The 27720-nt window shown below is 43.0% G+C and overlaps 2 protein-coding genes across 12 annotated transcripts in view; both read left to right on the top strand.

The window, feature by feature from the left end:
* Positions 1 to 5: 5 nt before the first annotated feature.
* Positions 6 to 8973, top strand: LOC106743743. Of its 2 annotated transcripts, none has more exons than XM_014617918.1 (4): positions 6 to 759; positions 824 to 921; positions 5957 to 6119; positions 6616 to 8973. In XM_014617918.1, exons 1-4 carry the CDS (start codon positions 376 to 378, stop codon positions 8470 to 8472), a joined length of 2502 nt encoding a protein of 833 aa, XP_014473404.1. In that variant the 5' UTR covers positions 6 to 375; the 3' UTR covers positions 8473 to 8973. The 2 variants fall into 2 exon arrangements, with proteins under 2 accessions (XP_014473404.1, XP_014473397.1); XM_014617911.1 differs by lacking the exons at positions 6 to 759; positions 824 to 921 and adding exons at positions 2683 to 3014; positions 3086 to 3148.
* Positions 8974 to 10329: 1356 nt separating this feature from the next.
* The window catches only part of LOC106743701 (AMP deaminase 2), a 25845-nt gene continuing 8454 nt past the window's right edge, over positions 10330 to 27720 (top strand). The window contains exons 1-3 of one of the 10 annotated variants that reach the window (XM_014617822.1): positions 10330 to 10431; positions 12978 to 13096; positions 24985 to 25159. In XM_014617822.1, coding sequence (XP_014473308.1) covers positions 12982 to 13096; positions 24985 to 25159 — 290 coding nt within the window. In that variant the 5' untranslated portion in view covers positions 10330 to 10431; positions 12978 to 12981. Of the gene's footprint in view, positions 10432 to 11097; positions 11451 to 12623; positions 12656 to 12977; positions 13097 to 14339; positions 14875 to 20658; positions 20684 to 21515; positions 21841 to 24523; positions 24653 to 24984; positions 25160 to 27720 lie in introns of those variants that run through there. The other 9 variants (XM_014617813.1, XM_014617804.1, XM_014617849.1 and 6 more) reach the window with 9 other exon arrangements.

A 27720-nucleotide genomic window follows, 5' to 3' on the forward strand; every position in this document is an offset into this window, starting at 1 on the left:
TATCATTTGCAAATCTAAACGTAGTTCATAGTTCGATTATACAGAATTTCCGTTAAAAATATTATTCATCATTTCATTACATAATAGCTTAATAATGCACACGTGTCTCTCTCTTTTTTTTTTTTTTTTTACGACCATCAGTCGCAATTTCCGTTTTTAGACGATAAATATTCAGCGGTTCGTATTCGGCGTTACGGTACACTGCACGCGATAAAATCCTCGCGCAGGTATAAATACTGGAAATCTCACATGGCGATCTCAGTATAAAAAGAGAAGAGTAGCAGATATCGAGTGGCCTCTTAGACGAACGTGCAAATTGCTGGGCAAGGAGTTCGTTCGCGTTATTGATAATTGTATCGGACATAAGAGCCGAACATGCTGATGAAAGTCTTACCGTTGCACGAGGTGCTCGGCGTGCTGGCCTGGTTGGAGGGCACGTGGATCACGGAGCAGCCGGCGGACGGCATGTACCCGACCATCAAGCCCTTCAAGTATCACGACGAGATTAACATCACGTCTATAGGTCAGCCGATATTCAATTATATCGCGCAGAGCTGGGACCCGGAAACGGGAACGCCGATGCACCGGGAGACCGGCTTCGTCCAGATCGCACCCGACACGAATCAGATCAGTCTCAGTCTGATTAATAACATCGGTATAGTCACGATCGAACGGGGCAGTCTGACCGACAAGACCATCGATTTGAAGAGCAGCAACGTGTACATGGTGGATGCTGATCAACCGTCGGCCTTGACACAGGTATAAATATATACGGCTGTACCAATTGTTCCCGATAACGGTATCCCCGATCTTCTCCTCACAGACTCGTCGGGTGTTCAAACTCGACGGTGATCAGTTGGAGCAAGTCTTTTATATGGCGACGCCGAAGACACCCGAACTGACGGAGCATCTGCGTGCGAAGTACAAAAAAGTGGCGTAAAGAGAGAGAGAGAAACTCGAGGGATTCGACGAATCACAACGGAAATAGGATGACAATTTCGTGCGAGCTGACATTTTTCTCTCTTCGTTGTAATTATTCGAGTAGGAGTGCGAATAAAATGTTCCGGAGGAACCTGCGACGCGCACCAAACTCCTCTCTTTCTCTCGATGCAATTAATAAATACTGCACAGTAACGACCGTTTTGACTTATTTATATATATATATATATATATGATGTATCGGTTGCGTACAGTTATATATACGTTTCGGCCCGCTTTACCAAGGTGAATTAACTAAATGGAAGGTCGGAGGTCGCCGCAATATCTCCCAGGAGGAAATTCGCGACTGGCACGCGACGTGACCGCACAGAACCGCGCCGCAAACCTTATATATCCCTTAAATGTATCCTTCTTCGCTCGATCGATGGGGGAGGGGGGGATTTAGTTATAATCTTATTAGCCGTCGTAATGCGACTCTTATTGATTCTGATATGCCTGCATTGGTTGATTTTTATTATTGCGATCAGGTTTGTATCCGAAATTTCCGAACTCTTTTCCTTCTTTGCATTCATCGCGTGATTATAGCTTCAAGAAAGAGCAAAATGGGGCTTGATATCAAGAATCGAAATAATTTTCCTACACTCTCGTGTTGAGAAATAACGCGACAATCACAGCGTGAAATATTGAGATACAAATCATATTGTGCGCTAAGAATGCTAGAAGATTCTGATAAGTCGCCTGAGAATCTCATCACTCGGGAAAGAAAGAGATCATGTGTGGAATTTGCTCATATACGACTATATATATATAATCATGTATATTCACAATGAAAAAATACTGTTGTTTACAAATTATATGCAAATACAATCGAAGTAAACGCTTCTGGCTACTTGTGCTTCTGACAGCACATGATATCGACATTTAATTAAATGACATTTTTTCGTATGGACATATATATATATATATATATATATATGGGCATATACGATAATTTTACGTAATTATATGCAATCATTTTTTCCCAACGAGTTCTGAGAAAGGCAAAACCGACTCTTCCGATCTGATTTTATTTTTAATAAAAAGAAAAATGCGCAAAAGAGCAACTATCTCGCATCGTAATCGCACGGCAAGAACTTCTACATTTCGCAATATCGTGAAACTTTAATGAAACGCCCCGTTGCTTGCTCAGCCGAGTCGCACGAATTCGCTCGGTATAAGGGTAGGGAACACACCTGCGTGTTTACCCGTTGAAACAACCCCGACCTGGCGCGGCGCGCGACGTCAAGCGCGACAGTTGCCCGCTGCGTCGGCATGACGAAGGATCGTTATATCTCGCGCGTGAAGGCTTGATATCCGCGAATTGATTCGAATACCTCGTGGCGCGAATACCACAAGGAGGAAGAAGAAGAGGTTTCGTTTTCAGTGCCGCGCGCGCGGCCAATTCGTGGCGGCTCGAGTGTCCTCGTGATAAACACGGTAAACTGAATGAACCCGAGATACGTTTTTCTCGGTCGTTCTGATATCACTTTCGAATGTCCCTTTAGTTTCCCTTCATTTTACGGCCTGTTTCGTACCGATTTAATTCGGATAACCTATACTTGGTGAAATTATTTTCTCTATTTCGACTACGATATACTTCAGCAATTTTATTTTTGTCTCTCGCCTCATCGTGCATTTCTTGGAAATTACGCTCTTATTCAAAAGAACCACGTATTTTCTTTTAGAGAACAAACATAATTTTCTGGTTGGATTCGAGGTGCTAATTGGAGGTTATGGAAAGCGGATGGGGATGGAAACGCGTTCTCCTCGAGCGTGAATATTCACGTCGATCGCGTTTATCGACTTGTTCGCACAGATATCCGTTTTCGAAACTTTTCGAATCGTCGGAACAATGAACATATTTCTTGGACCGAGCACGACTTAAAGTTTATCACACGCGTTATATATCGAACGTATCGATGCGTTCGATCACTTCGACTTTTTGACTTTCCGATCGCAAGCAATATGGCGCCGCTTTACGACGGCCACGACTATTACAGGAAGATGTTTGAGCTCCAGGAGAAGCTGCGGAAGAGGCAAGTATATAAGAGAGAGATAATAGCACACACCGGAAAAATATTAACGATGATGTTGCTAAATTTTGCAGTGAGGAGGATAGAATACGGTTGGAGGAGCGATTCAACGTGCTCGCGCGAGAGTCTCGTAACAGGTGAGTTTTCACTTTGTCGAAGTTCTTCATTCTTCGTCGTTTAATTATCTTTAGTATCATATCATTTAATTATTCGCTCATAAAAATTTAAATATTCGATGCTGTGGAAAAATTTGACAGGGAGATCCAGGTGGAACAGAAAATTACTATAAAACTCATTTATTGATTATTTGATCTTTATCATTTTGACGTCACTTTCACATCATCGTAATTTTCTGTCCTATCTTGGAAGAAATATGCATAGTGATTGCAAAGTGCCAAAATTCGATCAATGTGCTATAAAAAAGTATTATGATGGGCTATGTTTAATGAAATCTAAAAACCGGTCAAGTGGCTGATCGAAGAACGCTGATGGCCGATTCACTGCTCAGGGCACTTTGCAATTCCTGGATCAAGTTATTCATTCACAAGTTACATATTGTGAGGTACAGCGAGCTGTAACGAAATTTTCTATTTTTAACCAGTTAACTGTGGAATTTAGTTTCAAAAGATCACCACAGGGTGCTGAATTAAAAACAAGCAACGACGTGTATACACGTCGAACGCAGGGCAAATGGTACTATTATACATTTTACGAAAAACGAGGAAGGATTACATTTTTATTCGTCAAGAAAACTAACAATTCGTTTCTCAATACGTTATTCTTACTAAAAGCTTGAAAATTGTCAAAAAATAATAAAATACAGAAACAAGAAAAATTGAAGATAGCAAGAATAAAGAAGAAAAATATGAAAATAGTTTGCAAAATTTCAAGCTATCTATGTGTGATATGTTTCAAAGCACGGTATTACGCAAAGTGCGACTTCACAGGTCGTACACCAAAACCTTGTTTCCTTGCGTTTTCCATTTTTTAAGCAAACGGCACACCTTCGGAGAGGATTTGGTTTTGATGGAGTAGCCGGCAGAAAATTTGTTTCCCGATGAGCCGTGTTGGTTTTGCGGATTTAGATGGTCGACCAATTTGAGAAACTTGTTTTTCTTGAATTGCATATTCTTCGACAATTTCTTCCACACATTGTAGTAAAAAGTTCAGTCGACTTAGTTTTCCGCTATTTTTTTTGTATAATACATACGAGTTGAAACATATAATATCGATGAGGTGGAGAAATATTTTCTTATAGTATTTTTTCATTCTTTTCCTCGCAAGTGTATACGATGCTATGATTCCATCGCTTCTGTCCACGCCGCCCATTTTTGTAGAATAATCAAATACTACTTCTGGTTTTCTTACTATCGCACCCCGTTTTTCTTTTTCTACTATACCAGCGCCATGAAATGTACTAAGAAACAGTACGTCTCTTTTATCCCGCCACTTCAATTATCTTGTTATTATTATTTATACATATTTAGTATTTTTCATACTTACCTTGTCTTATACTTTATTTGGTAATAACTATGAAAATAAACACTTTACTTGAGACGCTCCGAAAGCAAGAAAGGGAGAGCTTTTGTTCGAATATTTCGGATTGTTTCGTTCGTACTGTTTTTCGAATGCCCTGTCTTGTGTAAAGAATGTATTAACCTCGCAGAGCAGCGAGCCATTATTGGCCCTCCTAACTGCTGACGCAGTTTCTCCGCAAATCAACGCTGGCCGTCCAAGTCGCGGGTTACGTATGTAATTAGTTTTGAAACGCGCGCCCCCCTCCATACGAAATACACAGCGGTCGCATTGGTAATATAAAGGGAACATACCACCAAATAATATTCTTATTACATTTTATTGAGATTTAGAGTTTTTATAGTGAACGGTAATTTTTTATTTTACACGATGAGTATACACGTCAAACGCACCTCAGTAGAGATTTGGTTCGACGTGTATACACGTCGAACGCACTTAACTGGTTAAAGAATTAAGGATAAGCAATTGTATTTCTTTTATTAACTAACTAAACAAAATAATTACATGATTATTTGTCAAGTTATTTCGCACTTATTCATCTTTGTATTATTCTTCATAAGTGGAGATTTAATTTAAAACTTTTCTAAGCAACTCTTGTTTTTACGAAAAATAAGAATAAAGTTATACAAAAGCGTTTTCCTAATTTTTTAATAATATAATCAATGTGACACATATCTGCTTTATTCTGTGCATTTTAATCGATCGACTTTTAATTGACATCTTCCTCTCTCTTTCTTCTTCAAAGTATCAGGCAAATTTCCCCGTTCCGAAATGGTGTGGAAGTCTGAAGAATCGTAAAACTAATTATTCTACGTCTCATGTGACATATCGTGACAACGTAGGGAAAATGCTACCCGAAATACTCGATATCGATTTAGCGGCAGCCCGGTTCTACGGAATGTCACGATCAATAACTCGGCGAGCATAATCCCGTCCTCGTCGTTGCCCGACGTATCTCTACCGTTGGCAGAACGCGAATTCCTCTCTCTCTCTCTCTCTCTCTCTCTCTCGTGTTTACGCGTTCCCATTCGTGTCTGGCCGGGACATCCGAGCACTTCATCGATCGGAATAAAAGTGCGACCGTACATTTTATGCCGTTTCACTTTAGAGCAGTCGTATCGCAATTAATAAAATGAACGAATATATATTATGTACGTGCGATTCGTGAGAATTCATCAGTTGTCTCTGTCATTTGAGAATATCAACATTTCCTCAGTGACACACAATTTCGTGACGGATTCATTGCGTAAATTCTTTGGCCTTCAACATTAAATTTTATTCGTAATCGCACCTCGCTTCAAAATTACGTCCACTTTGATCGAAACTCGCGCTGAAGGATATAATTTATCTTTATTATAATAGGTTCACCATTGGACATGCGAAATAGCTCAACAACTTTCTGATTGCAGACACGACACCTGTGTAAATCGATTACGTATGAGATATATACAGTACTTAGAGGAGCAACGCACGCGGGACGAGAGAAATCACAAGCTCCTCGCGGCGTTGGATAAAGTGACGAACAAACTCGCGTTGATAAGCGCGAAGAAAGACAGGCTTAATGTTCTCAGAGTGAGTGTCCGGTATAAAAATATTTCTTTGAAGTATAATAATGTGGAATCTTAGAAATGCTCCATCTCTCTTCATCGGAACGTGAGAAAATATCCGGAAAGCTTCGGCTGTGTTTTTAGCTTCCTCCCAAATTGATTTTCATTGTGTAGAAACAAATAAGTGTCTATTTTTCGGCAATATCCAAATTCGAACGAAACAAAGTAAATGCTGCATTTTGAACAATTTCATCTATAAATTTAAAGTTCATCATGTCTTTTTTATCTGTTTAATTACAATATCTTTTCTTCCGTTGAAAATCTAACAGTTTCAGGGAGAAAAGTGAAAGACGCGAGGAAATCAAGATTTTCGTTTCGAAATTTCACCTCGAGACACTACCGTCGCGCATCGAATATACACGACGAACACACGAGAGGCCTAAATTTTCACACATTACACAGTGCAATAATTTTCGCCCATAACGATGTACAATTACTTCCTCTCTAACGATCCTTTCCAGAAACAATACGAGGCTTATCTGCTTCGCGTTTACGCGAATTGCCGGCCAGCCGGCAGCGTCACCGGGGACAGTGGCATTGCCAGTCAGAACGAGGATAGATGCCCGCGGAGGACCGTTGCAGCGGCGGCGCGCCCCGATTTAGCGAGGGGCATTGCGTCACCGCCTTTTCAATCAATCCAGTCAAGGTCGCCCAAATTCCACGATCAGGCTCCAGTGAGCGGCACTTTGCCAAGTAATTCATCGCCAACCACACCGCCGGCCGATCAGCTCAGCGGCCAGGTGCCAGTGATTAGCACACCTGACACTCGATACTCGCCTCCGGGCGATCCTCGAGTCTCCTACGCGGGGCAAATTCAACCCGATGATCAATTCCTCAAACAACGATCGGTGGCGACGCAATACGCTCCCTTCGCGTTTCAACCGCGGGATTACGCTCCGTCCGATGTCGCGAAATTGGGCGCGTCGATGATCCCCGAGACGACGAACGTCGTCGGCCCACTGCCCGACTACATGGACTACGCTCTGAGGAAGTCCGAAGACGAGGAGTCCATCCGTTCTCTCACGAGCGACGACGTGATGGACGATCCGATGAAGCGCCTGTCGTGGAGGAACGCCACCAGGTCGCCGGACGAGAACGGCAGGGCGACGGCGATGTTGGAGAACGAGCTGGACAGATACATCGACAACATCCGGAAGCTCCATCGTGAGCACGGCGTGCAGAGCCAAGAGGACCACGAGCAGAACACCAGCGGCGACCTGCTGAACGTCACCCTGTCGGAGGACGCTCAGGAGCTGCCTGCTGAGGACAGGGTGAGGAAAGAGAAAGTCGAGATGGGCAGGATCCTGGCGTTGGCTAGCGATCTCGCTTCCAGAACAGCGGACTCCCCGCGGCGTGGCAGCGAGGCGAGGCGGAGCGATGCGGACGAAGCAGCCGGGGGACGCGGGACGGACGAAATTAGGGAGGACGTTGCGACAGACCCGGTGAAATTGGAAAACTCGAGGGAGAACGATGATTTAGGCGAAGCGCCAAAGGAAGACGACGCAAGTTGCGTCGACGACGAGGCGAGGAACGCAGCGGAGCTCGTCACCGGCGAGGAATCGAACGTCGACGATGTGTTCGACACCGCCGGAGAACTGGCGCCGTGGGACCTCGCGAGCGTGCAGAAGAGCGTCCGTGAGTTGGAACGCCTGGACGATCCGGAGGATAAGGAGCGAGCCGGCGAAGAGGCGGCGGCGAACGGCGCGATCATCGAGTCGCCGCGAGGCGGCCCGCCGTCGGAAGTCGCGGACGGAGAAACCGCGGCTGCAGAACTCGTGCGAGATGGGAAACCGGAGGACGACGGACGCAGTGCCGAGCAGGGATACCCAGAGGGATACGAAGAGCAACAGAACGGGCGATACGATGGTTACGGCCAAAGTGTGCCGTACGAGGGCGTGGAGGAGTACGCGAGCTACGCCGAGCAGGGCTACGTCGAGTATGCGGACGGCCAGCAATACGGCCCGAACGGTCAGCAGGACGCGCAGTACGATCCGAATCAAGCTTACGACTACAGCTACGAGCAGCAGTACGAGGCCGGTCAAGGATACGAAGGCGACGAATACACCGCTCCTTACGATCAGACATACGAGGGAGAGCAGGGGGGGAATCCCGTCACGGTGGACAGCGAGGGAGCGCCGGAAGAGGTGTCGACGGGGCAGGAGGGTAAACCGGAGGAGCGTACGGACGACAACGTGACCGGCCAGCCGAAGGAGGAGAAGAAGAAGGATGTGATCAGGTCGTTGCTGGACTCCGACACGACGGACACTACGATCGAGAGGAACGTTTCGAACACGGAGAGTGACTTCGACTTCAACTGAGTCGCGTCCAAGATCGGCGATACGGACGGGGGGTGATGATAAATTACGTTGCGTCGACCGAGACGTCTCTCTCGATTTTAATCACCGTTCTAATTAAGGCGCTCAATTAATTTCGCCGGAATATAAGCCGTGTTTCTCTATAATGGCGGAATAACCGGGCGTAATTGAAGGTACACAGGACGCTGCTCTACTTTCTTCCCGCGTTTGTACAGTCGCGAAAGAAATCCGTCCTTATTAATTCGCGTCTTCAGCGCGGAGTCACATTGTAATAGCGTGGGTGCTAATTACCATTCAAATCCGGAGGATGAGTCTCGCACGAAGAGGGAATCCGTGTAGACGAAACAATTAGGTCTCGCTCACGGGAATAACGAAGTAGAATAGAGACTCGATTCGTATTAAGATCCTCGAGAAGTGGCTTTATAGCCGGAAATCTCCTGCCTCGACTAATTTAGAATGTACATATCGAACGCACGTGTGCAATAAACGATTAAATGCCAAACACTCGGCGAGTATGTTCGTGCTTGGTAGCATTGCGCTTGCAAAACGAGAGTGATATACGTAAGTTCATATCTTAACCATCGTTGTACACACTGTCTCGTGTATGCCATTTCCCAGGTTGAGAATGAAATGATTTTTAACCTTCCGTATACAAGATGTTACATAGCGTACTGTACAAACTTAAGGTTTTAAATTGAAGTGGAACATGAGTTCAGTTCGAAATGGTTGTCTACGAGTGTTTAAAGTTTATAGACGATAGAACGCAGAAAAAAGTATTAAATTTAAGTAAATAATTACTCCGATACTCCTCTTATCAGATTTTTACTTGGATTAAGTAAATTTTCCTTGAGGACCGAGTAAATATTTTACTTGAAAAATTTACTTGGAAAATATCCTTTTATTTGATCCAAATAAAAATTTGCTAAAGAATATTGGAGTAATCATTTTCTTGAAAATCTGGCACTTTTTTCTGTGCATAAAGTTTTGCAGTCATTTTTTCTTTTAGTAAAAATGGCAAATCAGAAAGAAAACCGTAAAAATTGAACGTTTTGTATACAAAAGGCAAGTTAATACTCGAGCTGAATTAATACAGCGTATTAATGATGCGTGTGAACAAATAAGGAGCAATCATGAATGATGTTCTTTGTACGGCCGCTTGATCGATTTGTCCGAATCTACAATAGATATAGTAAACTTTTCTTTGGAGCACAAAATTATAACGTAATTTCTAGCAAAAGAGCGCTATCAGACATCGCAGGATTTAAGCGTTATCGCAACTTTTAGCAATGCTTTTTATCATAAATTACGTTATATTTATTGTTTAAAGCAAAAGGAGCTTACCACACCTATTGTAGATCCGGTAATGCCGAAGGACGTCAACAAATTCGAACAAATTCTATAATTTTTATATTCTCTTTCTTATCTTTTTATTTTGAATAAAAGACTTGCAGAGATTAAAAAAAAATATTAAAACCAAAAAATGGGCATACATGATGCGGTGTGTACGAATAAGCTGTTACGCTGATTGTGCCTCTCATCGTGTTGTATCGCTTTTTACACTTTTTTTAGTACAGACAACTAAGTCGAGCTAAGACCGAGTTTAGAACAGAGGAATCGATCGAGAACTCGCTCGTTAGACCACTGCGTGCTCTTCAAGACTTTGCGATCTGCGGTATCCAGCACACACACACGTACGCTGTAGACGCACGTTTTAGCGCCAGGAAGTTCTGGTATAATTAGCGTACACGTTGAGAGAACGGCGACGGTCAGTCGTCACGGTATGGATTTTCACAGGATCGAGGGGAACGAGTCTGCGCCAGAGAGTGGCGTCGCAGCGGTATCGCGCCTCCTCGACCAATCACGCTCAGTGCCACGCGCGTCACCACGGAGGCAGTGCCGTAAGAGCCGCTGGTGAAGAAGTCGCCTTTCCTACGTTTCAACGTCGTGGGTATCGCCAGGAAGGTAGGAATTACGTTCGCTCCATCCCGGGACGACTGTCATCTTTCTTTCTCTTATTATTATTTATATCGTCTATCCTATCTTGAATTTATAAGATTTGCTTTCCGTTCAGCCACACCTGCCTCATCTTTCTTCTTTTCCCCTCTTCACCGAATTTCAAACACGTATCTATTTTATATCGAGAGAGTGCGAATGTATGCTTTGATTTTGTTCATTGTAATTTATCCGCACGCAAAACGTTCAATCGAAAGGAACTTTTGGGAAGGACGACCACGATATTCGACATTCTACCACATTATATTAGGTAGTACCCATAAGTAACGTCGCTATTTATGCAAAATTTTGCTTTATTTAACATTCATTTCTTCCAAAATTTCACAATAAACACACTAAATGTCGATAAATTTAATTAATATTATAGGTTGTGTGATAATAAATTGCAAGGTGGCGATCTTTATTCAATCTGAAGAAACGACGTTATTTATGTGGGTGTCTGTCCTAATATTACATCACAAACGATCGTTTATACGTGGAAATATTCGCGGGAACTCAATGATCGTTTGTAAGCTCCCTCGCTCGCTCGCTTCGATATATCGAGAGTCGCGTCAGGCGCGGTCACACGGCATACGAGCGTGTTTACGCGCGCGGCGTGGCGGGATGACAGTTGGCGGCAGACCAGTAGTTCTCCAGCGTCGGCTCGGGCGGAATCCTGCGTGTCTTCCGTCCGAAGGACGACGAGTTGTTCGCGCGCGCTGAACAGGGACCGACTTCTCGTTACGAGACGTGCGTGATCGTCTCTCTCAACGGTCAGGCGAATCTCGGGTCGGAAGTGCGAACAGCGTGAACGCTTCCACCCACGCTGCCACGCGACGATTGGCCGGGCGCGCGCGCCACGACGCCTCGCGATTCGCTCGCCGTTTTCGTTACGTCCGTTGCAGCCGTGTGTGTCTCCCGCTTCCGGCGAGCCGCGACGTTCTCTCATCCGCCCGCAGCACCGAGAGGGATTCTCACGAGCGAGCGAAGTAAGTAAATTCCGCGTAATTCGCGACGAGTAGATCGTCGGGGTGCGTTCCAGTCCAGCTAGTAGATACACACGCGCCGTTCGAAAGATATTCTGCGAGAAAGATTCTCTGGCGTTATCGATCGGATTAGCTGTCGCCGCGTATATTCGCTCCCTCATTCGAAAAGATCACTAATGACGATGATGAGTGGAAAGTTCTCTCGAGAGAGGGAAGGAAAGGATTTCTCGCGTCCCGGCTTCCCCGAATTCGTTCGCCGTTACGCCTCGACGAATGCCATCGTCTACCGCAGAGAGAGAGAGAGAGAGACATACGTGCTTATAAATATTTATATATTCTCGAGTATAAAGAATAAATGCCGGCGGAAGAATAAATGTCCCGAAACAAAGCGGATAAGGGACATGTTTTTTTTTTGCGCGCGACTCGCGGCAATTCGCGCACGCAATATAGCGTTTCAAAATAGTTGAGCGAATACTCGTTGATCTTTAATTCGGTATGTTTCTCTTTTATATTCTCGCGAACAATTGTCTGTTGGCGCGGAGACGACTGTTGACTTAAGTTTGTATATTCACCGGCGGTACTGAAGATCTATAGTTCATCTTACGTGTATTGAAGATTTTCAGCACCGGCGATGAATATACGTGAACACACAGCTGTCGTCGTCGGAACTTTAATTATAGTCGATTATATCACGGTTGTATGTTTCACTGATACAGGTAAGTCTGTATCGATACTTAAAGAGTAGAGATATATACCTGTGATTTCATGTAAAAAAAGAAAAAAAGGAAATATAGCGAGTTCAGCTGTAAAGAACACACAGACCTAATAATTATTTCGAGTTCTTTATTGCACAGAGTTACGATAGATCGGACACATTCGTAGTCTCGGCTTATCGCGAAATGTCATCTCCGCGATAAGGAGAGATACAAGAGGCACTCGGGCGTACATAAGGAGTGCCCGGGACACGTGCAGTATCGATTTTAATAGACACAGAGCTCACCAAGTGGCAAAAGCCGATAGAAAACAATTTCACGCTTCAACTACTACGCAAAAGATGCATTTTACTTGTCGTGATAAACAGTATATATTTATGTAATATAAGTAATACGACGACATAAAGGGGTCGCACAGATTGAAATAAATTGGATTTTTCTCACGGGATTTATTGGATTCTCGCGATGTTCTCATTATATGAATAAATATTCCAGGTAAAACAGAAAAATTACGATATCATATGAAATGTCGAGGAAATTATTTAAAACTCACACGGAGGAAAGAAATTTTGCTAAAACAGCAGATGTTTGTCAATATATAGTGACAGCGAAAACAATTTGTTTAGACAGCAGAAGATTCGTTAAGAATATTAATTGCTATTTGCTGGATATATTTAAAACAAATTTGTTTCTGAGAGATTTCACTTCCGTATTATTGGTGGGCTCGATAAATCGTCGTTCCGCGAAATCCGTGGCTGACATTGCCGTTCAGCGTCACAAACATCGCACGTGCTCAAAGTGATAAACGTACTTGCAGAACTATGGAGGATGTCGCAGTGAACGGCGGTGGGGACAGAATCTACTACGAACTGGACGGCGAGGGTGATGCCGACAGCTCGACTACACCGGGTCACAATGTGGACCACCATCGTGATCGTGAGTATTATCGATTCGCCACTTAACAATGTAACTGACATTCTAAATCGTTACAGTAGCTCGTTATAACTTATGAAACAAGACGCTGTAATAAGACTCGTGTTTCTAACGATGCAATATTATCACCCGTCGTCGGATGTTGAAGCGGACGTTCTCCTCCTTTCAACTTCCTGATGTCACTCTCGCAAAGCTACTCTTCGATAAATTTTGAAGCTTCGAGGAAAATCCGTACTTTCGAATTTTGGTAAGGCGAAGCCTCGATGATTCGCTCTCAAAGGCCGTAATCTTTGAAGAATACATTGCATAGTTTGGAAATCTTATAATTCTGGTGTTTCGACTAATGAATACCACCGAAGCTTCGAAAGAAGGCCCTAATCGAGACTGCTCTTTGACTTTTTGGGCGAAAGTTATTTTGTCCGATTTCTCACCGTGCGAATCATCATCGACTAGTTTAAACGCGTTTCCCCCGGGCGAGCTTTTAAATAGGTGTTTTTCGCGACAACGACGGTCGATCACCTTTTGCTCGGGGATTGCGAAACGTTTCGCGGCGCGCTAGAACAGCAGTCAACGTTTTATCCGGCTGCACGAAAGCGGCGGAGTTAATTAAAGTTCGCGAGGTGAATTATACACGAGAGGGAAGACGATTTGCCATTGTCGGATCTCTCGCCGAACTTCGCGATGTTCAGTACGGTATCGCTGGGAAATCGGGAAAAGAAGCGATACGTATATTAAAAACAGGATATCGGAGAATTAAGCGAGAAAATTCAGTAATCTCTCGCGATAACGTTATTTTTTTACTTTTCTAACGCATTTTTACTCAAACAAATAATATTTCGTACATGTTGTTTCTGCGAAACAAATTTTAGTATTCGCATAGAAAAGGCAAATTTAAAGGGACCTTCTCCTCTGTGTACATGCAAATATAATGTTAAATTAGTACACATTCATCTCATTGATATATTATTTTTGTTAAAGTAGCACAAAATTTCCGTTTTTCACTGTGTACTCGAGCCACGGACGTGCTCTCGGCCGGTCACAACAGTAGGTAGAAAAGATAGCCTCGTCCTCCCTTTCCTTCTGTTTCCAGCGATTGAATTTACCTATACGAGGTAGTATACCGCGGCTTGTCGATAAACACGTCGTGCCGATTGACGCGAAGGTTTCGGAAATTGGCAGGTAGCCTTCTCCCTGCGGGGCGGCCGATGGTATTTTGGCCGTCCTCACAATGGTTGACCGTCAGTGTTACGTCGTCTCGTCAGTACGAGATGAGACTTTCGGAACGCGAATAGAAACAACGCGCGCTTAGTTCCGCAGCGTACGGTAAACCGGCCGCTTTCGTCGTCGTGTGCACGACTCGTCGATCTTCAAAGTGAAAATTCCGAGGAATCCGATATAATACGAGCCTCCGCGCAGCGATAATTTCTTCCGAGAGAGAAGAAAAATTAGTCTTCCGCGAATTACGATAAAGAATAAAAATCTATTTTGTTCAATCTGTTCTTTCCGTCGTCGAATTTCGAGCTTTTGCTTCGGAACGCGACGAATCCAGGCGCGCCACAGATCGGAAGATTTTCCGAGATTGTTCCAGCGCCCCCCCCCTTATTAAAAATACCTCACCGATCTCGCTCAATACTTACTTCGGGGCTCAATTTTTCGGAAACCTTTTTGTTTTCGCGTCGCGTGATTCCGGGGGAGAATGTCGATCAGGGGTGTGACCACTTCGGAGAACGAGGCGTTCCTTGGTATACGCCTGCCGAATTTCCTGATCGATCCGGACGAAGGTAAAAACCATCGCCTTCTCGTCGTACCTGCTTGCCGACTTCTGTCACGACGATGTTACACTGAGAAAAAGATTTCCTCAAATTTAATGAATTTTATCGCATCCAAACAAATTTCATCACGCATGGCACGCTCCGAAGAAACTAATTCGGTTCGATTAATAAGTACGATTGTTAGACTTTTCAACGTAAATACGTATATTTATCTTAAATACAAAATTTTTTTGTGAGACGAAAGATAATTTTCTTATAAAGAAATTATTTGTTTCATCTTACATATTTATTGTGACCAAATCATATTTTATCCGGTCAAAAGCTATTATTTCAAATAATAGCGTTCTTTCTGTTAAATAATTCCGTCATTTTTGTTCGAATGAAAATGTTTCACCGGAGTAAACCATTTGTTGTTTGATAGAACAAACACTATTATTTGGAGAAAATAAAGGTTAGATTTCCTCAATGGAGGAAAAATCTATATCATTCTATATTAAATATTGTCCCACTGAAAAAAGTTTCTTAATATTTTTCTAACATAGTGTTACTTCTTTAGAATAACTGATTATTTGTGTGACGACCGTTGGATGGGAAAAAAATGTTACTTGGCGTAAAGATATCTATTGCTTGAGAAAACGATCCTATTTGTTGAATCAAACATTCATTCGTTGGCTCCGTCCCAAAAGACAAATTTGTTTCAATCGAAGAAACCTCTTTCCTGCGCGTAATCAGAAATTCTGTTCCCTTCAACTAACACGCGATTGATCGTTCATTGTCATGCAGATTCAACCGAACTCATTTCTCAGTGTAAATCGCTTGATCGTTCAGTCGATGTCATGAAAGTGTTTCGCGAAATATTATGCTTGTGTGTGTAAATGTGTATGAATAACAATACGCCGTCTGCATTCCTTCTATCTCCTTAACAACAAGGCCATTATTTTATGTCCGCCCGTCTTGCATTCACCAAGAGAGCGCTGTAAGTTGTCGCGCGCGCGCGAAACAGACGCTGTTCTTCCGACGTGAGTCACGTCGCTTATCTAGCTCGCAGCAAGGTAAAATTAAAACGTTAAAGCCGCAAATTAACTTGTGGATTATCACGATTGTCGATATGATCCGACGACGGGAACACGCTGCTTCGGTAATGAGAAACACAGAGTAGTTCGGCTTTCGACGAGAGACTCTCTCATTATTGTGCACGCAAATTATCGACGGTTTCACTGACCGCGCGCGGATAACGTTCTCGCCGAGTGATTACGATGCTCGGAATTCCGCGAAAATATGCATATTGCCTACGAGCAAAACTGTGGCCACGCATCATGACGATTATCTGCCGTTGCGCAACCCCCAAGCAGGACACCATCGATCGATCATTCTTTTTCCAAAGAAAGATGGCGTCACTGAAAAGTCCCATGTGTGTCCTCGAAAAAACGCTCACGGGCTTGTTATTGAGCTTTCGTGATTAAATCACTGCCTGGCAATTTCCGTCTCCTTCCTTCTCTCTTCCTTCTTGAAAAAGGTTTCTTTGGATTTTGGTATACGTGTTTGTTTCACTTGGGTTTGTTTAATATAGAACAATACAATTTAATATCAAATTTTGCTGAAATGTTGTTCCACTAGAGTAAATCATGTTTGAAATGTAGAAGAAAAACGATATTATTTAGAGGAAATAATATTTGATTTTTTTTATTTTATTAACGCTGATATCACAGAAGGTAAATTATATTCCATTATAGAATATCGTTCTACTGAAACAAGGAAGTTCTTTAATATTTTCCTAACACAGCGTTATTTTTTTTCAAATAATTTATTGCTTGTGGCCAATATAACAATATAATAGAAATATGTTATTTGATATGAAAATATCGATCGTTTGAGAAACCAAATGATCCCGTTTGTTGAATCAAACATTCGTCTGTTCGTTCCGTTCTAAGGGACAAATTTGCCTCAAACAGAGAAATTGTATCAGATCGAAAGAAATCTTTTTTTTACTCCTCGCGATCTTTTCTGGCCCGGGTATTAACACGCCAGAGCGAATATCAAAAATACCTTGACGCCGGCTTATTTTCATACCGCAATGCGGTATATTTATAGCGAGTGGATCCTGAGCGCCAGCCAGGTGAGACCGCGTTCGATGGCGGTGGATTTTGAGGCGCACCTCTCTCTTTCTCACACACGACGTCGGTAAGAAGGATGGTATTGATCCTTTCCGCGGTTCCATGTACGTGCGATGCGTCGTTTCTTGGCGCGCGGGCCGGCCAGAAATTGAATCACGCGAATTCACGCGATTGCCGTAAATAGATAATCGTAGAATTCGATCGCGCTTCGACGCTTGCGAGGAAATTTCCGTTCTCTCACCCGTAGGATCGCACAATGTTGCGGCGGTTAATGTGGTATATATCCGACGTCGCGTCGATTATTTACGCCGATTCTCGATGATAGGCGTATTTCCGTCGAGATCTCCCGCGTTATCGCAAGTGCAAATGTAAATCTTGGGACTGTTTTCAGCAAATTATAGGGAACTAAAGAGATCATCGCCTGTTATCACTTTTCATTTTTATCGTCATGTTCTTCATCGCGTTACTGTGTAACGACGATAAAGTCTCGCGAGCATCTCTGCTGTACAAGCAAAGTAAATTACTTATAATTCTTATCTAACATCGACATATCGATTCCAACTTTCATGTTAGAGAATCGTTCGCGATGAGAGACTTTTCATGAAAACGTCTTTTAAAAGTCTATAATTAGCCTGTGGTGTATGGCGCGAACACTTGTCGCAAACGGAGCGTATTTACAACATTATCCCGCGATAAGATCGCGTGTGACCGATAATTATTATTCCCCGATATTAAGAGAAAATGAACTCTGTCGTTTACTTGACCCGCTTAAGATCGTCCGTCAAGCCATTTTCTTAGACTCGAAATTCATAGATTTCTAGAATTCTTAATATAATCGCGTAGGAATTCTTTTAAATTTTAACTGCATATTGATGGAAATATTTTTTAATTTCTATTTTTAATTTATCCCAAAACCACGCTTAGGATTTTAATGACTAACTACTGTGAAATTAAGGATTGATATAGAGACATTATACACAAATTTCAGAATTTTTTACCATTTCGTTATGAAAATTTTTAACGTCATAGGAAATATACAATTGACAGTAATGCCCGTGATATATACATATGTGTATAGATTTAAATATTTATAAATCGCTTTTAATTACGTGTGCACCTCTGTTGTTAGCTCAACTAACGGATATAAATGAAACATTAAGAAAAAAATACATATTCCTGTGTTTGGAATATTGTGTATATATTTGCTCTAATTTCGTTCAAAATTCACATTTATTACTCGTAAAGTTAAATCTAGTTACATAGAAATGTACTTCAGTAAATAATAAACTTATGAGGGAGCCTTTTAACACGTTGACGGAACTTTTCACGGTCTAAGAAGCCAATTTGATTTAAAATCAAGTAATGAAGCGACGAGGTAACTCGTAGTTGGCGTCCTGGGCAAGTAAACAACCTACGAGATATCTCATAGTTGGCAGTGTTAATATCGTCACTGAAAATCACGCTAGCTTAATTCGTTGTTAGAAGAAATCTAATCGTTTGTCCAAAAGTTTTTTGTTTTCGTAGAAATAAAATTCTCGTGCGCAACGCGTTATTTCTCATTTGGAGCATCAATTATATTTACACGCTCACGGCGCGATAATATTTCATTCTGGAGGCATGCTTCTCGCGATTCGTGATACAGTTCGCATGATGTCGGTGACACCGATCGGAGAAAATTCCTCGCGCGTGCGAATCGACTGTGAGCGCCAATTTGCTGTGCGACCGCCACCAGCCGGCTGCACGCGAGAGAGCGGTTCTACCAACAAAAACGCAATTAAATCGCTAGGTGTGTCACGCCGACTGAAGCAGTGTCCGTGAGTTTGTTGACTGACGAAAAAAGAGCGTGCGTGCGTGTCATGACGCATCACAGTAAAAAATGGCAACGTTTATTTGCGCGTGAAGTTCTGCTCGTTCTTTATGTTGTTTTCGCGATACGACTTTTGTGTTTCGAAAAAACGCGTCATAACTCGTTCGAAACAAAAAGAAAAGGAGAAGAACGGAATAAACACAAAGATTTACACTACAGGATTCTAGACGAAATTGTAATTGTAACTTATTTTCGTGAGAAATTATGACTGGAACTGTTATTTTATGCGTGTCGTAAGACAGACACGCGATCACTCGTAAATCACTCTACGTTTTCTCATAAATCGTAGGGATTTTCTACAATAAGAAATAAAGTAGTAAGGAAATTACAGTCATTTATTAGAAAAATAATTGACTGTAGTTGGTCAATTTTTTTACTACTTTATTGCTTATTGTAGAAAGTCTCTTTTGGTTGGCACAAGAAGAAACTGTCTGTAACTCACAAGTATTATTGAATATCAGTTAGTCAAAAGATATGAAAAAAAAAATTCTAGAATTATACATAAAATTTAATCATTTGTGCACGTTTAAAATAATCGAAAAACCTGCGAATAAGTCGTTCTTTACGCGCAAGCATGCGCAACTTTCAGGTTACATTTGTACGTTTGAAATTAAGCACTATCGTAACCATGAACGACACAGATGCTGGTACACGGAAAAATGCTGTTGAATCGATGAAATTTCCAGCAGCAGTACGATTGGAGTAAATTTTCTGGATTCACTGGCAAATACCATTAAAACATTATTATGTTGCGTATTGTTTCAATAATTAAAAGATTAGCTTCAATGATATATCGCCATCCAATGAAGAAGATTTAATTGGGAATTCTTGATATAATTGATTCAACAGCATTTTCTTTTCCGTGTAGAAGAATTGTAGTTTGCGTGAAACTATAAATCAAATTCCTACTATCGCTTCTCGTACAAGCTACGATTTTACTACGATTTGTACATAAATTATGTTATTATTTTATTATCTTTCGGCGTCTTTCTCTCCATAAGCGCGATAATTTATCAAACATCGGAATCGTTACGTGCACAAAATGATTAGCGGGTCGCCTCTTCGAGAATTCACGGGATAAAACGGATGCACTTAACGAATTATCCTTAACGGCGGCATCCAATTTTGAGCTTCAGCGAACACATCTAGGTAAACATGGTATCTCTTGTATTTCTCGTTACTCGGTGCGATCCGCGGAACGGCCGAACAATTTATCCTTCATTGTTTCGCGCAACGTACGAGGAATGCAGCGACGTCTCAATGATCCGGCGAGACAGCCCGTACATTATCGTGTGCTCTTTATTCTCGTGTTATTTTTCAACTATTTCCCACATTACTTCTCATTGTTCTCTCATAGTATCACGGCTTCACACACTGAGAGAAGAAAAAATATAGTTATTTTCGGAGACTGCGATATCCTTTTCTTTCACTTTAATCACAAAAATAGCCGAGGGAACTAGAGTATCCTTGTGAGTCTCAGCGTTAATAACCTTATGTGCATGTTGCTACTTTTTGTGTGGCTAAAAAGAAGAATATTGTCGTCCCCGAAAAATAATTATATTTTTCTCTCAGTGCACGATCGTCGCATCGTTCGCGCGAGAACAAACTCGCCTACACACACATGTGTGCGTCGTAGTGGGGTATGTGGGTCACACCAGAAATAGATACACCACGGCGAGGCCGCGAGCGCGAAAATCGGATTAATCGCATTATGGAAAATCGCGTGGAGATGTGCGTGTGTTCCGTTTCTTAGTCCGACAGCGTAGTGTAGTCAACACGTCTTGTTTGTGCCAAGTCGCCTCGTTAGAATGTCAATGCGATGATTTGCAAAAGTGGCGTAAGTAAGTCCAGTTTCAACGATTTCGCCGTGCAAAGCGTGCAAGTCGTTCTCGACGCGAACGTGGGTGACGAAGGAAGTCTGCAGCGCAAGTCTTGCATTAAGATCGTATCAATGGTGACGCTCGTGACTGATAAATGCAACCTTATCGATAAGGAACCAAACTGATGTATGTGTTCTCGAGATTTAATTAATCTTTTATATTTCCGACAAGTTTCAATTTCTGTCATTGTCGATCGTATTCAACGAACGGAACGGCGCTTCGACGTCCGCCGCCGAGATTTATTATATTTCGTAACTTTTGCTCGCTCTCTCTCCCCCTCCCTCTTTTCGATTCTGCGCCTTTCAGATCGACGCACGGTTGAATCAGTTCACAAAGATTGATCACGAGTGGAGTACGCAACAACGTTAACCCTTATCGGTCGTAAGTCACCTCTCACGTGACAACAATACTTCGTCGCTGCGGTCGTACGTTACGTAGGAGGTGACAAGTTCGCATATTTACCGAAACCAGCTAGTGAGATCACGCATAGAAAGCTAGCGTCCGATAAGGGTTAATTCTTGCGAGGTTTCGGACGATTCGCTGCTGCGAATTTGACGATCCAATGATGTTACTTAGCGCCGCTAAGTAGCGGACATTTAAATGCGGAATATTTAAATAAACATCGAACGTTCAAAGGCTGGCCGATATCACGACGAGCCTCGTACGTGTGCGTCGAATCACACGCACGCCGCCTGCCAAGTCCCTCTTTTCCACCAGGTCGGTCCCGTCAGAGCAGCCAATGAGTGTATTCGTCGACAGTGCTGGCGACCAGTCGACATGGTCAGTGCCCTCCGACGCGTCGTCGACTAGACACGCATCTCACCCGAGGTTCTCTTCTCGCTCGTCGAGCGAATCTCTCTCGACGCGCGCTCCATACGTGAAACACGTTTTCCCGGCGGGGCGGAAGAACTTTGCTGTTTCCTCCAGGAGAAAATTCACCTTTGCGACGGATCACGCGTGCTGTGCCGTGAGAGTTCTTACGGCCACTCACGAAGACCCGAAGTTGCCTCGATCGTGCAGATTGGCTAATTAACCGAGACCTTGGAATCGCGAACCAAGTTCTTCTGATCGATTCTCGGCATCGTGCTGTGCGTAAAGACGCTTTCTCTCTTCGGTGGGATTTCAACTCGTGGCTAATGTTAAAATTTGCAAAATGCCCCCGTAAAATTAAAGTCTCGACGAGGGGTTTCTCCTCAACATGTTCGCACGGAGAAGACGATTTTGCGAGAAAAGTTTATTAATACAACAGGAAGAGATTTCTTCTGAATATTAATTCTCGGTTATGCCGACCAAAAATTGATCGTTGTTGCAATGTTTCAACAATGGAATTATTTTTTTCCGTGCGACTGATCTTCCTGTCATTGTGTTAACAAACAATTCGCGAGAGAGAGAGAGAGAGAGAGATCCGCAAATATTTCTTCGGGTCATCTATTTATGGACGAGGGAGCCGGTTATGTTTTCATCTGGGAGTCCGCCGACGTTGGGAGCAGAAAGGCGAGGTCGAAACGTCGTCGCGCCGTGCATTTTTGCCTTCGACAGTTTGCCGATCGATTTGATTCGTCGCAAAGACCGAACATGGTTCTTTTCGCAGTCCCTTCGCGCGCCGTTTTTCGCCCTCGTCATGAGTTTAATTACGTCGGAATCGATAGCATTTATTTCCCCCAACATTTCACATCTTCGGCGCACGAGACGTAATTAACTCGCGGAATTTCCCCGAGTTTACAAGAGCGAGCGCGTGTAAATTTCATGCAAATCATAGAAGAGAAAGAAAGAAAAAGACCGTAATTGAAAAGAACGCAATTCAATCAGCGTCGATATGCAACCTCTGACGTGCAGAGGCCGCGTATATTTATTACGCGCAGACACGTAAAGGTCGTGAAAGCTTACGACGCTCAGACTGACCCCGTCCTAAGAATTTTTCGTCCGCCATCGTCGAATCACTTTGCATCCGACTGTAGAAAATCGCCGGGAGGGAGACGAGAGGGTTTATCGCTGCTGTGTGACGAACGAAAACAATAGTCTAGCTTGTGGTGCCGCGCGTCCTATTAACATGTCGGGCTTTCGTAAATTTGTCGTCGGTCGAGGGTCACGATGAGCTTGTTGGTTCATTGATCATATCGTGGGACGATACGCGCCGCGTAGGTCGAGTCGGTCGGCGATGAGCCTATCCTGAAATCCTCATCAAAATTAGAGCGATGAAATAACATCCAGACGGCCAGGGAGACGCGAATTGTAAATAATTACAAAAGAATTATCATCGTACATTGTACTCGCGATTGCAATTAACTGTAATTAGCAGTGACGCTCGATTGTTCGATTGCGCTTTTGTCCCTCGTAATTAGCGCGGATAATCGTTCACCGACCGATGAGTTTGCATTTTTAACCGTATGACCGCGGACACAAAGATTGACGCATTTCCTCTTCCGTGCATTTCGAATAGACGGCCGAAAACGAAGAATAGCATAGTTTTACAATTTCGGAAAAAACCCGGTTTCTTCTTCATTTTTTTCGGTTTTCGCTTCGGGTATAAAAATTCGTTTAGAAAAATTTAGGTGTGTTCGGTTAAAAGTTTTATTTTTTACCGTAAAGAAAATAAGAAGCCAAAAAATACACGGAAATATTGGGAAAGAACAGAATTTCTCCGGGAATAATATAAAACTGCAAAGAACTTGTTTTCCAGAGAGATTCTCAGGTTTTTCTATCGGATGTCGGATGCGTTGATAAATCGAGAAAAACGTGCGCCAACTTTTATGATTGCAATTGTGAAATTAATCAACGACGAATTACGACGATTGTTTTTGCGCCGATCAAGTGCGCTATTATGTACCGAGTTCTTGCGATCTTTATCTTAGTATCCTGTTTATTGTCCGATAGTTTGATCCTGGATTTGAATTCATCTCCGGCTAAATATAAATATTTAACCCGAAACACAAACATTGTGAATTCAAAGTATGATAAATTCAAAGTATGGCAAATACTATAAACATCTGAATTATCAAAACTTTAACACATTTTCGCGATAAAAATTACCAGATTTCCCGTCGAAACTGAGAAAGGTCCATACGTGTTGACTGTGTTCGGTTTTCGCTCGTCGTTCCTCTTGAGAGCAACAATAGTTTCTATTTGCGGATTTTAAGCGAACACTCTTGAATTCTTCCGAACGAATTTCTGTACCCTTGGGATAGGAAACAAAGAAATTCGTGGAAAATTTGAGGCAAAGAGGGGTTTTTCCCGAAACTTTAAAACTATTATAACGTTCTTCTATTTTATTATTACAAAATTCCGCACACTTAATCCTGAAAGTAACACCTGCGTCTTTAACGGCGAAGTAACATCACAGGTCTCTCAGGCCTACATCACAAATAGTGGTGTTTTATATATATATTTAGTCTTTTGTGAATTATTAAATTTATTATCAATTTTTATTCATCGTAGGCTGGTTGCTGTCAGGAAAGCAATTATTAAATCAGGCTAATAACAGCAATGATCACATGAATCTTCTTTTCAAAGTAACAAAGGAATAACAGTAAAGTATTTAGCGTTTTGCACAAAACGTATGCGAGCCTCGTACATTAACATGCGTCAGGGTTAATGTGTGTAGCATAACGCATAATACTCTCACTCGCAACGGCGTGCTGCGCGACGACCTTCACGTCGCTTGCGAAGCTGATTGTCTTAACATTCGCGATTTTTTTTTTTCCTTTTTTTCGAACGAGTCGGCGATCGATCATCCCGAGCCTTGAGCGACGAACACGTCGGCAGGCGCGCTGTGTTAAAAATGGAAAAAATACTTGCAGGGACGTGACGCGCGATAATATCATCGTGTTCTACGATGGTGTTGGATAGCGAGAACGTATTTCTCGACCAGTACAAGCGCAATTCCGTAACCGAGTGGCTGCAGAGAACCGGACAAGCCACGGACAATGGTAAATCTCACCCGCGACATCGTGGATGAAAACGCTTCCTCTCACTTTTTTCTTTACCGTTATCGTCACATTTTTTTATGTTCGCTCCTAAACGATGTAAAAAGAACGTATCCCGATCGCGTCCCCGTAAAACCGTGGTACGGCGACATCTGAGGAACGCTCGAATCCCTTCGGCACGATTTTTCTTTTTCTCTCTCTCTCTCTCTCTTTCGAGCATCAATTGTTATCGCCAAAGTAGAGAGAGAGAGAGAGAGAGAGAGAGAGAGAGCCCGTACACAGGCAGACGCGCTCTTCGGCATCCAGTTTCGGACTGTATTCGCTCTTCGTTGCAGGCAGCGAGAGTCCGGTCTTCGGCATCGAGGGCGGCGGAACCGGTACAAGTGGTGGCTCGATGAGGCACGCGTCCCACGAGCTGCCGAACGAGATCTCGGCGCCTTACGAGGTCCCGCAATTCCCGATCGAGCAGATCGAGAAGAAGCTGCTGATCCAACGTCAACTGACCGTCAAGTGAGTACACACGATCGATCCTGAAATGGCCTGTCGCCGGCTCGCATTTCATCACTGTCAATCTAAGCGTGTTATTTCTACACGCATTAGAAGTCTCAGAATGATACATTTGAGTGAAGCTATTTTTTTTCTTACATATTGTCATTTAAAATGTCGTGTTGAAATTTAGATGTGTTAACGTGTCCAATGTGATATGATTTAAAACGACAGACATGTATGAGAAATGTTTAAAACCTGATATTATATCCGATTTAACTCGCCCGGCTCGTTTTCATACCTTGAAACGAGACTCCGCCAATTCCGGTAGTATCGAGTGGAGAAACAATGTCACGTTAACAGCTACAATTACACACTCGAATATCGTCCGAAGAAAACGCGTCTGATAAGCTGCGCGCGCGCTGCTGGAAGTTCATTTCCCCCGTTATTCCCGAAGAATAAACGTAACGTCGTTAAAAGCACGCGTTATTGCAGCAGACTGTGCGGAAAGATGTCCGACTATTGTCGTGAAGTACTCGCTTGTGTGCGCGAGCGTAATGTACACGGGAGTGTTATAGATGTACGATATTACCCGCAGAAACTTCAAGAACGGAGGACAAACTGGCAAATATAACCGCTCCCGAAGAGTCTCTCTTATTTTGCGCGTTTGCTCGCTGTACTTACATTATACTCAATACAACTATGTATATTTTTCATTGTTAAAAATCCTTACTTTCCCCAAAGAGGAGAGATATACTCCATTCTATTCTGCTCTCTCTCTTTTCTTCGTCTTGAAGGAGACGTGGATAACGATCTCGTGCATTTAATATTACTTTCAATAAAGGCCAATTAAAGCGATGCACGCGGCCGGCACGTCCGATAAGTCGGGCGCGATCGCGTCGTGATCCCTTCCCCCGGGGGCTTTTATGAAAATTAAGAAACCGGCGAAAAAAGTTCCTTGCACGATACGACGTCGTGGGACTGTCGTATTAAATAGTACCCGCAGAACACGGCCTGAGCACGCTCGATGAGAATATATATTCCGCGAACGCTTTGTTTGCCATTAGAGCGACATTAAAACGGACTTCACGTTCCGCGGAGAGAGAGAGACTTGAAACTTTCATCGAAATATATCATTTACTTTGTCGCAGATTTTAATCCTTCGAGAAATCTCGAGATGAAATTTGAATGAGAAAAGAAGAGACAGATGAGATCGATGAAATTAGATTAGAAAAGCCGGGAAGCTTCGGAGAAAGTCGACAGTTTTATCTTCACCGGCAATCCGATAAACAGAAGACGTTCCGAAAGGCTATATATATATATATTTGTTATCCGGTAGCGCTCGTCCGGTTCCACTCAGCGCCGTTCCACTTCTTCCAGAGACAGAACAATAAGAAACATTTTATATATAACGTGGAATGCGCGCCGCGTGAACCAGTTCGTAAGCATTGTTAACTATCTCACGTGATGTATTATGTAGATCCGAGCTAAGGATATAAACGTTGGATAGGTCATGTCGTCTACGACTGGAAAGGCCGAATATTTTTAGCGATGGGGGGGGGGGGGCAGCCGGCCTTTCAAAATTTGATTCGGACCGATCGCGGTGTTTCGCGGAGATTTTCTTTCCCTTCTTTTTTCCCAACGATTTATATACGTGCGCACCGCGGGCTGGAAATAGTTTCGTCGATAAGACTTTAATTAGTTATAATACGATCCGCGTTACGAGCGAGATTTATTTCGGCACGGTGGATTTATATATTAATTAAATAAATTCGAGCGCAAATGTAAGTGCGATCGTCATTACTTCGCGTTACTTCTCAGTTAATGTCCCACACAAAGTATCTCCCTCGACTCGTTATCTTCGGCGCTCGAGATGATACGCACGGAGGAAAGAAATTTTGCCGTTCTGGCAAAATTTGTTCGAATAAAATTTCCCGCATCCTCCTGTCGTGCGAATTTTTATTTTTATATTCACGTTCGCGCGTGTATACACATCGCGAATGTTGTTCACATCGGTCTAGCGAAAATTGTCGCAGCGGCTAATAAAGCCGCGATCAATAATTCAACGCGGAACGTGATGTAACACGGATAATTCGACTCGTCGAGTGTGCCATAATAGTTGATCGTTATTTAAGGAAACCGTTGCCGAGTGAAACGACTTGATTAAGGATTCTCAGCGCGTGATGGAAAGACTTTCATCCGCGCACATCGGGCGGAGAGCGCGCGGAACCTTACGAAACACCCTGTGTAGTGACCTCCGGCTCGTAAAATCGATCGGTCTTCATCGCGCAACGGGGGCCAATAAGCTCTCGCTCAAGGCAGCCTCATATTTTCGCGAATTATCACGGGATGTTTATGCGACCGATAATCTCGCGTCGTAGAGGCGGCGACAACACGAATTAACTGCCGGTGCTGATAAATACGTTACGATAACGGTGTATACGTACGAATGTATATCACTGTGTGATATATTGTATAGTGTGTGTCATATACGTACGCGTGAAGACACGAGCGGTTATGTCACATAACCACCGTCTTTACACACAGGCAGTGTCGAAGAGTGTCCGAAAGAGGGGGGGGGGGGG

This window comes from Dinoponera quadriceps, unplaced genomic scaffold (genome assembly GCF_001313825.1).
Source record: "Dinoponera quadriceps isolate SergipeBrazil2010 unplaced genomic scaffold, ASM131382v1 scaffold9, whole genome shotgun sequence".
Classification (NCBI taxonomy): Eukaryota; Metazoa; Arthropoda; class Insecta; order Hymenoptera; family Formicidae; genus Dinoponera; species Dinoponera quadriceps.